The sequence below is a fragment of the Mya arenaria genome, chromosome 9, assembly GCF_026914265.1.
Source record: "Mya arenaria isolate MELC-2E11 chromosome 9, ASM2691426v1".
NCBI lineage: Eukaryota > Metazoa > Mollusca > Bivalvia > Myida > Myidae > Mya > Mya arenaria.
The window spans coordinates 39,497,057-39,512,871 of record NC_069130.1 but is presented as its reverse complement, the minus strand read 5'-3'; the positions used below and the strand labels follow the sequence as shown (position 1 = coordinate 39,512,871).

The window sequence follows — 15,815 nt, the reverse complement described above, 5'->3', positions numbered from 1 at the left end:
GAAATATTATTTACATTTATTTTAATTAATTGTATGAATTTTTAGTGGCAATTTTAGAAATTAAAACAAATGTAACGTACTGTTTCGAATATATGTCTGAAAACTTTACTCGTTTTAAAGGGGGTCGAAAATGGTTTTGCAAAATTAAACCAACACGTTTTTGGCAAGTCAAGTCAAGTTTAGTCAAATTTTATTTACAAAGAAAGGCCTCTGGCCTATAATACAACGTTTACAATACAAAACATAAAATCTCTCTGAATGACAGTCATTTTCCTATTTTTTTTTTCATTATTACATTTACAAAGAATGCTTTTTTTATTCGGTCATCGTTTAGACTTTGCATAATCATTATGAAGTTTTGGAAATCTTGCCTACTTGTATACCATTGATAGATATAAAAATGACTTTTTTCCCTGAATTTGTTACATTGAAATAATACACTAGTAAGTTTCGTCCTGCATTGGTAAAATATACGATACAGACTACTTTTATTAGTTTTATTTTCATATGTCTACGGTTATCAAAGCAATAATATTTAATGACTTTCTATTTTAAAATGACGAGGCTTTCGTGCGAAAAATTATGTTACATTCGCTATTCTATATATCAATGAGATAAACAAAATTGACTATTTCAATTTCATCTCTAAAGATGCCTGTCAGACGAACCACCTAAAAGCCACATCTAAGGAAAAATACATAATGTCCATATTAGTTCTAAATCATTTTAATGAAATGAACTGAAAAAGATCTGAAGCACCAATCCTAAAAGATATGATTTGATAGATTTGTCGAACAAAACACAAATTAAACATTATTAGAGTAAAATAACCGCACACGCATCCATAACTGAACGTGATATTTGAATATTCTATTAGGTTTCATAGCTTTATTGGTATTAGTTAAAATCAGTATCCATCCCAATAAATCCCATATTAGGCTGAACCCGATGTATCCATGATCGGTACAGCGGATGAATACATTACAGATTACCAAATATGGATATATCATGCACTGTTGAACCAAGGGTACTAGACATTTGGGTCCTTACCTTATATATCGTAACACGTTTTAAAGTTTCGAAGTTTCAAAAACTATTATTGAGTTTTTTACTTCTTTGCTTGTATTGTGGTATTGGGTGTCAACAGTTTGCTACAATTTTTACATGAATTATTATAAAACGGAACTAAAATGATTTTATATTTGCATTTTGCATTGTTTAAATAAAAAAAAACCATATGTTTTCGGAGTTTACAATAGGGGCCAATTTTTTGGGAAAAAAACAAGATGTTTATGGTGTATTCTTTTATCGAAAATTGGTTTTATACATATTCTGGCATATTCTCCCGAGTTCAGAGGAGCAATGAGGTACAATAGAGAACGCTTTCAAATTTTAAACCTACTTCTGATTTGGTAAAAACACACACAGAGAAACAGAAAAAAAATATCCTCTAAAATCTTCATTTTAAATTCAACCCTTCGTTCTTCCCAATACAGCTAATATATTATCTCCATGATGAGACTCCGCATTTTAAACAGCGGTTTAGTTGTGTCCTCTCCTCGCCAAAGAGATAAATTATTATCGTGATGATACTTCTTTGTATCTTCCACAAAGGCCGCCGCACGATGGCGCGGCGAAATGGCAATCACAGATCCTAATCAAAGGATGGCCTATTCATGATCTAATTGAAGTCGATTTGCGAGTATTTACCGATCAGCAGGGAAAATTCAGATTTGGTGACATTAATTTGATTTCATTTGATGTCGACTGATTGTAAACCGTTATGTGTATTCTTTAAATGAAGAAAAGGATGAAATGTATATTACTAGTTCTTTTATAAATGTTTGACAGCCAAATTTGACATGATAATTTGGTAAGATATGTATGAAATGTCTGATATGTGTCTCTGTTTGTGTGGTCTTTTAAACCTAATGCAATAAAAACAAAATCTGGTTATGTTATAAAGCACGATGGTGCTGATTGTGGGGGGAGGATGCTGCTGCTGCTGCATGATGATGATGATAATGATGATGATGATAATGACAACGACGAACATGACGACGACGACGAAGACATGATGATGATGATAACGATGGTGATGGTGATGATGCTACTTCTGCTGCTGCTGCTGCTGCTACTGCTGCTGCTACTGCTGCTGATGATGATGATGATGACGACGACGACGACGATGACGATGATGATGATGATGGTTTTTATTATTATTATTATTATTATTATTATTATTATTATTATTACGATGATTATGATAATGATAAAATTGATTAATACTATTCATGTTATTTTGATCAATACTACCTATCTGCTACTTTTGTAATGCTTTCTTTTAAATGACTCGTGAAGAGTTTAAATAAAACATTGAAGAAATGACTTCATTTTTATTCTCACCAAAAGAAAATATTTTCTTTGGTCCTTGGTCCTTTTGAAGATTTCAGACATCTCAAAACTGTTCGCCACATTAATTGAATAAATACTTGCAATTAATGATGATCAAAGAAATGCTTGCCTTTTTTAATATCAAGGAAATATTTCTAATAATCATATCTTTGGCTATCACTTTCCACTGCACATATTATTTGCGCTTTGCAGAGGTCAAGACGCCTTGCCATGAGACATTGTCCAGTCACTGCGGCCAAAAATGTAAATGAGCCGAATCCCATCTGTATCCTTTTGTGTCAAATCTCAAAAATCCCTTTTTTTGATCACACTACATCTGTGTTACAAAGACGAAAAGGAAATTACCAAAAAACTAGGTCGTATTATTTATTCCTTTTTAATTCATTTTCATACAAATGATAAAGGACATCAGATATGGAGGCGTCGACGACACAGTTGACGCTGAAGGGACTGACCATTCAATTGGTCATTCTGGTGGTCATTCAGTCTGGTTATCAATATCACTAGAAACGCCATGTCCCGGGTCACTGTGATTTTTTACAAGCTGACCCATGAAATGGACACCAGTGAATGATTCTTGCTAATATCCATAAAACACCCTTGCTGGCATGTCAGTGTGTAAACAGACTGTAGTTTCTGAGTGGACTTTGATCTCCGAACGATACATCAATGCAAGAAGAAAAGGCGGTGAAAATGAATGTCTGTGCTCTCCTTAAAAGTTTGACTATCCAATTGTAACTAATTTGTTCAAGCACAAAAAGTTTAACTTAATTTTAAAATATGTGATGACAGAAATGAAGAAAATATGTCAGTGCTATTTTGTCGTATTTCAAAACTGTGTGTCACTGTTTATGTGATATTTAGGAGTACAATTATGGTCATTTCGAGTATTAATTAAAATGCGCAACTTGTTTTTAGATTTTACAAGCAACAACAAAACAAATATTCAGGTAAGAAAAATCAAAGCCAAATATTTTCAAAATATAATAAAATATAAAAATGTATCTTGTATTATCTCTGTCAAAATAAAGTCAAAGAGTATATAAACGTGTAGTTTTGTTTGATACGTCGCAATTCAACTCTTTCCAAAAATAAGCTTAAAGCGTTTTGTTACCTCATATGTCCTTATTTTTGTACACAATTTGATATAGAATTACAGATTAAATTGAACAAAAATATATTCGCACATTCCATAAACGTGATAGATTTCGAATATTTCGAGTTTTGTGCTGTTCTTCCAAGTTTCTTGTTTGTGTTTTTTTTTTGTTTTTATGTTCTATGCATTTGGCGTTTGCCAAGTGTCATTAAACCGGGTTTAAGTTTAAACTTTTTGCTTCTGAGCTTTTTTCTGTAGCTTTTCGCATAAATAATGTTATCCCTTTTAAGCACAAAACACGCTCTAAATATAAAAAGTGATATTTGAATTTTCGTTTACCGTATCGGCTAACGTAATACCCTCAACGTCTACCAGCGGCAGTTGCAGGTGTGGTATTCTATTGCAACGAATCACATACGTATACGTATGCGTAAAATATTCAATATTACAATTATAAAAAAATAATAAAATCCCATAAACGCATGCCAAAGTCGTTCTAGTTATTTTTAAAAATTGATATTAAACACACCAAATTAATGTTTTGTACTACGGATTTTGGCGGACGGAAATTGTAGCGAGCGAAATAGAAATAAAAATTCAATGTTCCATTTCGTTTAAAAACTGGAGTTGGTGGAGGCGAAATCAGTTTTTCTACATAATTCATTTGAATGCCAATCCCATATTACTTAAACTTCATTCACCCATTCTAAGTGTAATTTTAAGTAAATATCACACGGTTATTTTTATTTAACTGTTTCAGTCCTCCAGGAGTTTTCAGATACATATTATAAAGTTTGTTTGCGTGTTCTTATACAACATGGCTTATAAAAGAGTTTTTTGTCACTTTTTATATAATATTTGGTCGCCTTGATTGTTCTTCTTTGAGATTTTCTCAAAAGATAGATGCCACCGAACGAAACTTCAATTGTGTGTGGCCTATAATTATATTATACTGCAAAATTAATTTTCATGAAGGCAATGTTGGAATTGACACCGATATCAACGATATCATCAAATGTTGGTATTCGCGTGATGATGAACACTGAACACCCTTTTTAACTCTAAATGAGTTACCCGTGTAGTCGTTGACCGTTCCAGTGCGGGAAACCTTCTATTTGAATAACAATTCGGTTTCAGAATAATTTTTTTCTTTTTAAAAAATATTGTTGAATGTTGATGCTGATTTTAGCTGCAATTGAATTACCAGTGTTGTCGTTGACCGTACCCTTAGAGTTGTGTAAAAAATCGGTTTCAGAATTGTGTATACATTGACCAAAACATTAACATCGGCACATTGATTACATCGATCAAATTGCTTGTTGTGGGGATATCGCTAACGTTAGACTCGCATACTTGCATGTGTATGGATCTTACATGTTACAGTCAAAGATTATGTTGTGAATGTCACGCCCAGTATTGCCTTTATTCCGTTTTCTTTAACGACACTATCAAAATAGTATATTTGCTTTAATGCTAGTTTTGGTACTGAATACCATATGCTCTTACATTACATATATCATCGAACTAGGGAGTGAGTAGATTGCTTAGAGACGCCTTCTTGCATATGTATTTTGTATGGCACTTGCATGTGACAGTCAACAGTTGTGTTTTTGAATGTAACATCCTGTCTATTTTTTGTTCGTTTGGTCCACTTATTAATACCATACAAGCATATATTATATGTGTACTAACTGTTGACCTATGTGGATATTGTATTACTCTCTGAAGTTTTGTTCAATGTAACTGCATAATACAAATGAACATAATGATCAAAACATATTTTTAAAATTTATTACATTAAAATAAATTTGCAATGCAGAAATACAATGTAAAAGGTAAAGGGAACACAAAGAACGGTAAAATGTCAATTTCATAAATAATAGGAATCAATGGTATGTTTAAATATAGCACATCTAATGGAAAATAAATTAAGGCACTTCTACTGGCGTATAAATATTACATGAACTATGTACAATGAAAAGGCAAAAAAGTGTGAAAACTAGCAGACAGCGAAACAATGCATCAACTTAACTAGAGACAAACTACCCTCCCGATATTCTCCCGACAGCTATTTCTGTTAAATTAGAGGTAGCATAAAATGTACAAAGTCATGAATTTTGCAAACAAATAACTAAGATTTACATTAAAAAATAAATCATCATACATATTCGTTAAAATGAGTGTAACAGTAGTGTCTAACAATAAGCTTAGGTCTAAGGAAACGAAGTTCTGTTTATATTGAATTTGAAGAAAAAAACAACACAAAACAAAACATAACATTTTCTTTACATTAACATTACTATGAACAAAGCAATTGTGACGACGAGCAATGTAAAGCAGTGACAAGACCTGATTGACAATTTGGTTGCATCACACTAGCATCAAGGCATTCGTCAATGTTATCTGTGCTCTCATTAATCAAAGATTGTTTGTATAAAGGTTCTTCACCAACATTTTCTCGGGGCTTTATATCATGTTCAAAATCGTCGTTTTCTGAAACATCAATTTCTTCATCTTCTTCATCGTTCAACTCGCTATCACCATTGATAATGTCATTATTTGCACCATCTTCAAAAACATCATCAATATCGTCATCACTTTCGCTTTCGTGAGGAGAATCAATAACATTAGGCCCGTCGATTTCATGCTTCCTCAGATGTCGATCAAGGTTTGTTTGCTGTCCAAAACAACGGTCACACAAATGACATCTAAACGGCTTCTCTTTGTTGTGAATATTGCGAACATGACGTTGAAGATTGGATGATATTGAAAAAGAGCGCTCGCAGTATTTACATTTGTAAGGCTGTTCCCCTGTATGCGTACGGAGATGACGTGTCAAATTGGCGCTGCGTGGGAAGACCTTTCCGCAGAACTTGCAGCTATACCGATCACGTGGTTTGTGCATCATTTGAGACATGCGCATATTCGCGTAATCGCCCAGTCCTGGGTACACCGGAAACTGAGACATAGATGGAGGCAGTGACGGCAGATGTGTGCTCTGAGATAAATGCATGGCGTACGGATTCATGAACGGTATTGAATAACTGTTTCCCAGGAATGGAAACCTTGGAAATGAGGACAGTTTATTGCTCTCACTGATAAACCTTTCCAGTTGAGCCACTTCTGTTGCGCCCAGACCTGGTTGTGGTCTTGTTGGTATAGGTGATACAATGTTGGTTGGTTTCGTTGCCTTTGGGGATATTGGTATGGTTTTATTGTTTGGAGAAAGTTTCTGATTGTGATACAATCTCTTAACAATGTCCTCTTCTTCGTCATCTTCGGATTTAGATCTGCTCAAATCTAAAGGTTGCTCAATAGGTTTACTTCTTCCCTCAACCTTTGCAGAACCATTCGAAGACGTTTGCACCGGAGTAAATGCAGTGGATTGTTTCATCGGAGGTGAGAACGCATGTCCCTCGGTCTTGTCACTATCAATACTGTTTAATCGTTTCTTTTCGTCCCAATCGGCAGTGCTCTCGCCGTCAGAACTGTTGTTCAATTCTGACTCACCATCGCTACCACTTTTGTCATTCACAGTTCTAAGTTTTTTGTTCATTGGATGTTCCTCTTCCCGTTTTCTTACACCGCTTGTGTAACTGAAACTGGGTTTAAGAAGATGAGGTAGATCAAATGATCCGTTCATGTACGGTGAGGGCATGTATTTGAAATTGTCCATCTGGTTGCCAAAAGGTATAGACAAACCTGCACCAAGTTGAGGATATGGCATTGTAGAACGACCACTTAGCAGTCGCATATACAAGCTAGGATCAAACGATGTCGCTCGACTTCCTGGGAACCCAAATGTTGAATGCATGGGTTGTTTGATATCAGAAGCAGCAACATTCAGAGAAAGACCATTTCTCAGAGCCCCCTCGCAAAATCGTTTGTGCTTGCTTAGAGACGTTATCGTTGAAAATGCTTGACCACAGTCGGAACATTTAATTTGTTGTCTACAGTCGGCGTGCATTCTTTTATGGCGACATAAATTGGAGAATTGTGTGTACGCTTTTAGACATACTTCACATTGGAACGGCTTCACGCTTGAATGAATGTGTTGATGTTGTTTCAGGCCGGAACTTGTCGCAAATGTTTTCCCGCATTCAGGACAAGCATGACTTCTAGCACCCATGTGTTGGGACCGAATGTGCCTTTGAAGATTGGATGGGTCAGTGAACACCTTTTCGCAATTCTCGCAAGCAAACCGCCTATTATTCTCAGACTGAAAATATAAAAAGATATTTATCAAGTGAAAGTATTTATCATTCTTCAAACTCCAATTGTGAAAACTTCATTCGGTAATAATGATTCATTTAATTCTTTTTTTAAACTCCCTGTCTTCGGGTTATATTAAGGGTAATCTTTCCAATGCATCAAAATAGTAACTTTTTTGAAATCGATCATTTCTCTTTAAATCGAGTCAAAGTTAAGATTTAGTGTGGACAAAACAGAATTTGTTAAATGATAATAACAAGAAATGTCACTCATTAGCGGTTAACTTTGTTAACAGATACTTTAAATAAGAGCGTGGCGCTCCTAAGAAAGAAACTTTGTCATTCATCAAAGAGAAATGGGGATGAAAATTGAAATCAATTTAAGTCGGTGACAAATTTATTTAGATCAAAGGAACGTCGTAAATTATGTAAAAGTAGCTCCTTATGATTATTATTCTTAACATCATAATCACAATCATCATCATTTTCAGCAACAGCAGTATCAATTGTCAATATAGAAGTAAAATGTACCTTTCGAAAATTTTCGTCCGTTTTCCAGTTGTTGACTACAGAACTTGTCGTCGGAAGACCATCATCACTGCAAATATAGGAAGCAGTGAAATGTAAGGGTCAAATTCCTTATTGATCATTTATTCTTGCCTACGACTACTATCAAATGGTGGCTTACTTATATGATCCTTGAATGGTCTTGTTCACAAATAATTGAATGGCGACATTTTTTCAAAAATTGTAAAAATAAATTTATTTACCTACTTTTATCAACAAACATCAAAAGCAACTTGAATATATTCCTTTTAACAGGATTTTAAGTCTAATTCTGTCATTTTACAAAAGCGCTATAAATTCTTTTCGGCAAAATACAGATTTTTTCCAGGTTGTTCAATATATGTAAACCATAAAGCTCTTATTTGAACGAGTGATGAAGTTTTATCATTGTTACATACATGTTTTTCGCCTTTAACTTCTTAGAAACTTTTTTTCACACATACTAAATCATTTTATTTTCTTTAATTCGTTACCTTGAAACTGACGATGACATTGTCGTCTGCTCCGCAGTATCAAAAATTCTTCCCTGACCTGAAAATGTAAAAACAAAATGAATGTTGTTTATATTCTGTGAACTTTTACCTCATGCATGAAGTACATCCGTATTAATTTAACCTGACCATATGATATATATTTGAGTATTATTTATCATCACAGTATCGTGTAATACGTTAATAAAAATATATTTTTAGATTTTTTTAATTTAACAAATTTACCATGTACCCAATACATCAATTAATTTATCCTCGTTTGTTTTCTATTAGCAAAATAAAGAAATGTTAAGGGTCCTGGTATTGTATGGGCGGCTGTTTTTTATTTTCTTTAACAGATTACTACAAATTAGTATCAAGCCCCATCGCGCACCTTTCAATTTCGATAATATGGCAGTTTAATGTATTTTCACGCTTAAAGTGACAGCCTTTTTTCCTCGAATATAAGACATCTGCTTGAGATATTTTCCTTTTCTTTAATAACTCAGAGGTCTTTTATAAAACAGCAATGCATGAATTCATGTTAAAGTCATTGACGGAGACTTTGTTGTCTTAAAGTCAATATGGGTTATACTTTGAAAAGAATATTGTGGAACAGTTAGATCTTCTTTGCATTTATAACAGGAGTTCCATGCGGCAACCAATTGTTCTCTGACTACTCTCACGTGACACGGTACTGGCAGCAAAGAGAAGGTCAAATGCTGCTATGGTGTAACGACTACCAAAGAATTACATTTGAATTAATTTGACTCCATTAAATGATAACTTTCACCGGTTACGTGAGAGCAGGCTCACATGTTCTACCAAGATGTCACTGATCTTAAAACGATGATTGCAAGGATGGTAAAAGCGATTAGTTTGCATCAGAGGTTAATGTCATAATAATATCTCATTAAAAGCTGGTTTTGCCCTGCTAAAAGGTTCAAAGGAAGCTTCATAAAAAACCCAGAGCGTGTATTGAAGTACCGGTAACAAATAAGGCATGGGATATCTCTTTGTGTGAGATACAAACGCACACAGGCAATGCTTTTTTAAAAAGAAAAGTGAAAACAATAGCTTTTGATAAACATTTAATTCATCTGCATTGATACAATGTAAATAGAGTCGCTTCAAACTTTGATACAGAAGCAGATGTTCATGAAAAAAGTGCCAGGAAGGAGTTGGTATCTTTCGCGGTGACAAAGGATAACTTAAAAGAACTCATGCAGATTGTAGCCACTAAGACACGGTTTAAGCATTGGCTGTGAAAGGGTTACATACTGGTAACATAGTAATAAATGAGGCGCTATGTTAAAAGAAAATGAGCCTACTACTTCCATGAAATTTCTAAGGAAGGCTGAACCTTTCATTGGCATACTATGTTTTCTTTTATATAAGTGTACGTTATGGAAAAAAATATTCAGACCTCACAGATAAAGACCACCCAATGTTTCGAAAATGTGATGATAATAATTCGCGCTATCCAAAGATTATATTTCATGCTTTAAAATCGCGCACGGATTATCATGCCTCTACTAGTAAAGCAGTTTGTCCTTTGCGCTTCCCCTGTGCTACCTAAGAAACATCACTGAACATATTTGTTCATCATCAGAAACTAATTTGGTGAGATAATTACATTACTACAAAACCGCAGTTATTATCTGAATATTCGACAGTTTTGCTTAATCATTTATCGTGTCTCCATTGATGTGTTCAATGTTTAATGCTACTTTGGTACACCTCTCATCGTTTTCCAAGTTTCAATCATCTAAACTATGTAAATTATTCAAAGCCTTTTGGACTTTTCAGAGGCATTCGAACAGAGTAGGTGTAACTGTTCTCGCTTAATTTTCGTGAGGTGTTGATACTTCCTTTTGAGTTTAGAGCGTACAAATGCCTTGAATACACTTTGCTTTTATCTGGTCCTTTTAAACATCTCTATGAGAAAGGTTAAATCAGGTTTCGGGTTGATTAAGGACAAGGCATTGTGATGTTGTGAGAGTTATTTTGTAGTGTACTCGGTACCCCCATAGCTGCGACCCTTGAAGGTAATTGAGATTTAATTGTGTCAAGCTAAAAGGATATTTTTACTTTGAATGAATGAATAACCAGAATTAAGACACTCAAATTTTATATTTAAGCACGCAAAAGTGAATTAACTGCGCACGGATTTTCTTTGTCATACAACCTTTTCCGATTCAGCTGGTTTCATATGAAATATCAAATCAACGTTGTTGATAATAAAAATTTGACAGCTGAGTAAAATATGAATTAATTTCAATTTCTAAAGGTGAACTTGTATTAATGTATATCTTGTCTTAATCTATTTGTGTCCTTACAATTAATAGAACCTTTTTCATAATTATTGGAGTACAGGGCTTTATAGAGGGAATGGGACAATCGTGGCACTAATATGTAATGAGTGTATATTCAATTGCCCATAGAAATGAAACTCCAAATATTTCAGATTATCTGTTTTAATTGTCCTTCAGTGAATGTAGTTCTGTCAGAAAGATAGTTGACACTTGAATAACATATTAAGATGTATCTCAGTGAACAACTGATGGCCATCAATTACATTGTCCACTAGAATACTACGTTTTGTGGACTAGTGTCGATTTTTTGTACAAATAAAACTACGTTGATTCTGATTATGTATAATATTATAAAGACACATGCTGTCACCTGGCTTTTGTTGCGCATAAGGACTTGAAACCGCTCTCCAAAAGAGCCAACTGTACTGAATGTTCGGGTTGCGGATGATTTCAATAGTAAAGTATTATGGTCCAAAAAAAAATCATAGTTTTCGTGCAATTTCTGTGTCCAGAAACCATTCATAAGTTTTGTAGTTTGGTTTGATTATTAAAGTTATTACTAAAAATAGTTTTTATCACTTTATAATGATCACTATTATTGTACATTATGACATTACATCTAAGAAGGATTTGTTAATATAACTTTATAAGTATCATCATTTTAATAATAATAATAATAATAATAATAATAGTAATAATAATAATAATAATAATAATAAAATAATAATAATAATAATAATAATAATAATGATTATAATATTAATAATAGTTCATGATAATTTAAATGATTAAAATGTTTATAATATTATAAATAATGTTGTAAATAACAATAATGATAATGATGATAATGATAATAATAACAATAAAAATAAATAAATTAATAAATAAATAAATAAATAAATAAATGAATAAATAAATAAATAAATAAATAAATAAATAAATAAAACAAAATAATAAATAAATAAATAAATAAATAAATAAATAAATAAATAAATAAATAAATAAATAAATAAATAAATAAATAAATAAATAAATAAATAAATATTTAAATAACCTTCAGTAAAAATAATTATAAATGTAAATAGAATATATTCAACAATTTTGATCGGTTACTCAAGTATGGCTCAATAAAAATAAATGGAATTATCTTGCTTTGGAAAAATGTTTTTCGAATTACAATAAACCAAAATGAAACGAACTGGCAAACCTATATCTTAATGTTATCTTTTAAAATGTATCCTTTTTTTACTTACGTTGTGTGGAGTTCGGTTCTTCAGTTTTCGCAGTTTCTTCGGAACTATAAAGCAGCATAGTGTTGCTAGACAGCCTCTTGGATTTCCTTGGCAACGAGCTTCCTCTGTAAAAATATCCAAATTACAGTTCTTGCTTTTATAACTTATTTCTTAAGTTGAAACAGTTTGGAATTGTAAAGAATGATACGGTAAACAATGTGTATTAATTTCTATCATTTGTCTCTTCTAGGTTTTATTTATATGTTTTGTCCCTCTAGAAGCCGTTTGCAGAAAATTGTATCTAATGTTTTATCTTTCCTCGTGTAATTTATACATACAAGTCTGATCAGTATTAAAACTAGAATATCATCACTTGTTCCAATACGATTATAATTTGACAACACCATACACTTTAGTTTATACTCTTATAAGAAAGTTACAAAGACAACACACCTTCCACTATATCCGTGTTATGATCCAATGTTACCAGAACCTTGTATTATTAGCTGTTCGAAATAAACAACTTTTCCACACCTTCAAGTAATATCGTCACTGTTTACATAAGTACTTCTCAAACAAGTATGACCATATTATAATTCATATATTATTTTATTAAGTACATCATGGGGACTCATCGGTTTGTAAACAAGAAAGCCCGCCCACTAAATTTTGGGCGCCGCTAAAACCACCCGGACTATAACATGGGTACCTAAGATGCTGTGACCAACCAGGCATACCCAAATGGGTTTCTTTGGGTTGTAGTCATCTTCATTACTATCATCTAATATGTCTTTGATCAAATATAATTTAGATAGTTTTGAATAAGGAAGAGTGTTTGTTGAGATGGTTTGATGAGAAAAACTCATCATTACGAAGCTTTGTGATGTATTAGTCACCTTTTGAAATGGAATGTTATTTGTTTAAGGTCCATCTTTTATGTATGACTTGTTCACTTTTAAGATTATTATAAACAAAGAGGCAGAACATGTTGTTGATGGTACTGAAAGCACAGAGAATACTTGTTGAATATGCAAGGTTGAATTTAACAGTGCAATTGTATTTCACCATTTTGATTTTTTTACAAAAACACTCAAGCATACAGAGAAATGGAAGGTAGTCATGGCAAGGGCTGGAGTGTTATCTAAAGGCCATCATGTGTATATGGATAACTACTACACAAGTCCTGAACATTATTCAGAACTGAACATTCTGAATACATATGCATGTGGAACTTTGCGAGTAAATCGGATCGGCACTCCAAAGGCAGTTTAGTTGAAAAGGAAGATGGATGAGGGGAAATGCGTGTATCGTACTAATGACAATATGTTAGCATTAAAATTTAAAGACAAGCGTGACGTCAGCATGTTGACAACAATTCATGGTGCCAACATGAGGGTGCTATGGAAAAGGAAGCATGGCAGATATGGGAAATATAATTTACATAGAGTTATAGTTCTTGTACACTGCACGCACTTTTAGGCATTGTACTTTACCATTGTATGAAGGTTCAATAAATTCCATCCAGTAGTTTTCAAGTTATAGTAAGGACAAAAGTATGACAACAAAAAAAGCATAAAAAGTGATTAACTCTTTATATATCAGTTTAGTTAGAAGTAAGGTATCTTAAGTAATGAATTTCTATCATCCCGGGTAACGTTACAAATTGACAGTATTACCATTTTATGTCATTTTTGCATTCTGACGAAATGATGCGTCAGGCACGAACCCATAAAACTAATAAAAGTGATATGATTTTCTATGCTTATCCTAAATCATTGTGACCACGCTTCGTGGCGTTGATGAATTTATGAACATAAAACCTGCATTAAAAACGGGGATGTTTTAGGGTGGTGGCGTATGCTTCGATGGATTGAGTGTAACTTTTTCTGCGATTATCACAAATTGAAATTATTTTAATCACAAACATACAGATAAAGTGAAGTGTGCGCTAGCGGTGCCATGTTTTTGAATGGTACGACAGAGTGTTTTACTTAAATTGAATTGTTATCTCCTTACCTAAGTGAATGTTTGCATTTTATTTGTGAAACGAAAAATGCTCACAAGGCAATCACTGTGCGTTCGTAAAAGTAAGACATGATTCATCATAGCAAACAGATCTTTGTTTTTGATAATTCATATAATTTTCCGGTTTAGCTGCAGTTTTTGCATCGTCATGTCGTAATGTATTTCTTTTATAGACGTACTAAATAACCAAAATACACTTAGCATGTCTTTACAGTGACTTTGCCTTTATCCAGAGCAGTGTGCACCATTCACAAAAAACGTTTGTGGTTTTAAACCATATAATTTATTAGATGGCATCAGCTATCAAGTAACATATTGAATAAGACATAAATGTTATTTGTATGTATACATATTAAATAATTCGAATGTGGGGATTTTTGTTATTTTGTTTATTTGTTCGCTTAAATAAGTTGTTAAGATTTTTAATTTTTATTAACCAATTATAGTTAAAGTATATTACACTGATTTTATTCCAGAATATACACTTAGAAACATTTACCTTGGTTTTGATAAAGTGATATGAATAAAAAAAAAGCAATGCATTTAACTACATTTAGTTTTAACAAATTCACTGCAAAGAAGTGATGTGTGAAAAGTGATCGTTCTATTTTTGTTGTAAATAACTATATATATTAGATTGAAAACTGTTTAACTTATTTTACTTAAACATGCTCAAACTAACACACCCTTGATAATGTATAACGACGGATATGATGTACATATATATTGTCTTTTAATCATTCTATCTCCACCGCCACATGTACGATCATGTCCTCTAAAATAAGTTTATTAAGTTTAAGAACTATAAAGCATAATTTGTTAAACCAAAGAACACTCATTGGATATAAACCAACATTTTTCTTTCATCTTTGCTTGATCTATGTTAATCAATTAAGAAGTGCATTAATTATTTAAAGTAATCAATTCAGTTATCAGTTTATTCAGTAGTAAATAACTAGAAATACATTACATGGTATGCAAATATAAAATTAAATTTAAACCTACCTTCGTTGAACTGTGCCAAAACCTTGCAATAGTTAATTCCGCTTCGTAAGGAAAGTAAACTTCAAATCAGTCCAAATTTCACAAATGAAACTTTTAAAGCATTAATGACTCTATGATGGTCAGAAACACAATGCAATAAAATGGATAAGGTGGTTCAAAATATAATCGATTAGCACAATACTGAAAAGACGAAACTGATATTTTTAAAAAGACATTTAAACCAATCAATAACGCGATTAAGCCTAGCTCCGCCTACCATATTGATTATCCAATACGATGAGTCGTTGTGTGAGTAGAACACGCTAATACGGGTGGGAGTAACTTCGGTGCGCTACCGTATTATGACTAATAATAAAATGTATCATTTTTCATCGGCTTGATTTTCAATGCTGGTGATGTTCATTTGCCAAAACATTGTGGTTCTCCTGAGTTTGTAATGTATCCGATTTCACAAGAACAAATTTGTTGTGATGGTTAAA

At 32.8% G+C, this 15,815-nt stretch overlaps 1 protein-coding gene across 1 annotated transcript; it reads right to left on the bottom strand.

Annotated features, from left to right (window-relative positions):
• Positions 1–5,365: 5,365 nt before the first annotated feature.
• Positions 5,366–15,443, bottom strand: LOC128246607 (histone-lysine N-methyltransferase PRDM16-like). The gene is made up of 5 exons (XM_052964897.1): positions 15,337–15,443; positions 12,328–12,431; positions 8,763–8,820; positions 8,254–8,320; positions 5,366–7,730 (listed from the first exon to the last, which is right to left on the bottom strand). The coding sequence occupies exons 2-5, from the start codon at positions 12,383–12,385 to the stop codon at positions 5,811–5,813; spliced, it is 2,103 nt and encodes a 700-aa protein (XP_052820857.1). The 5' UTR covers positions 12,386–12,431; positions 15,337–15,443; the 3' UTR covers positions 5,366–5,810.
• Positions 15,444–15,815: the final 372 nt, after the last annotated feature.

Bases quoted from the DNA above. Each gene is read 5' to 3' on its own strand.
- LOC128246607 (XM_052964897.1), bottom strand. From the start codon at position 12,385: ATGCTGCTTTATAGTTCCGAAGAAACTGCGAAAACTGAAGAACCGAAC. The intron at 8,821-12,327 runs GTAAGTAAAAAA...TTACATTTTCAG, and splicing joins AGAACCGAACTCCACACAAC to GTCAGGGAAGAATTTTTGAT. The intron at 7,731-8,253 runs GTACATTTTACT...TTATATTTTCAG, and splicing joins CGGACGAAAATTTTCGAAAG to TCTGAGAATAATAGGCGGTT.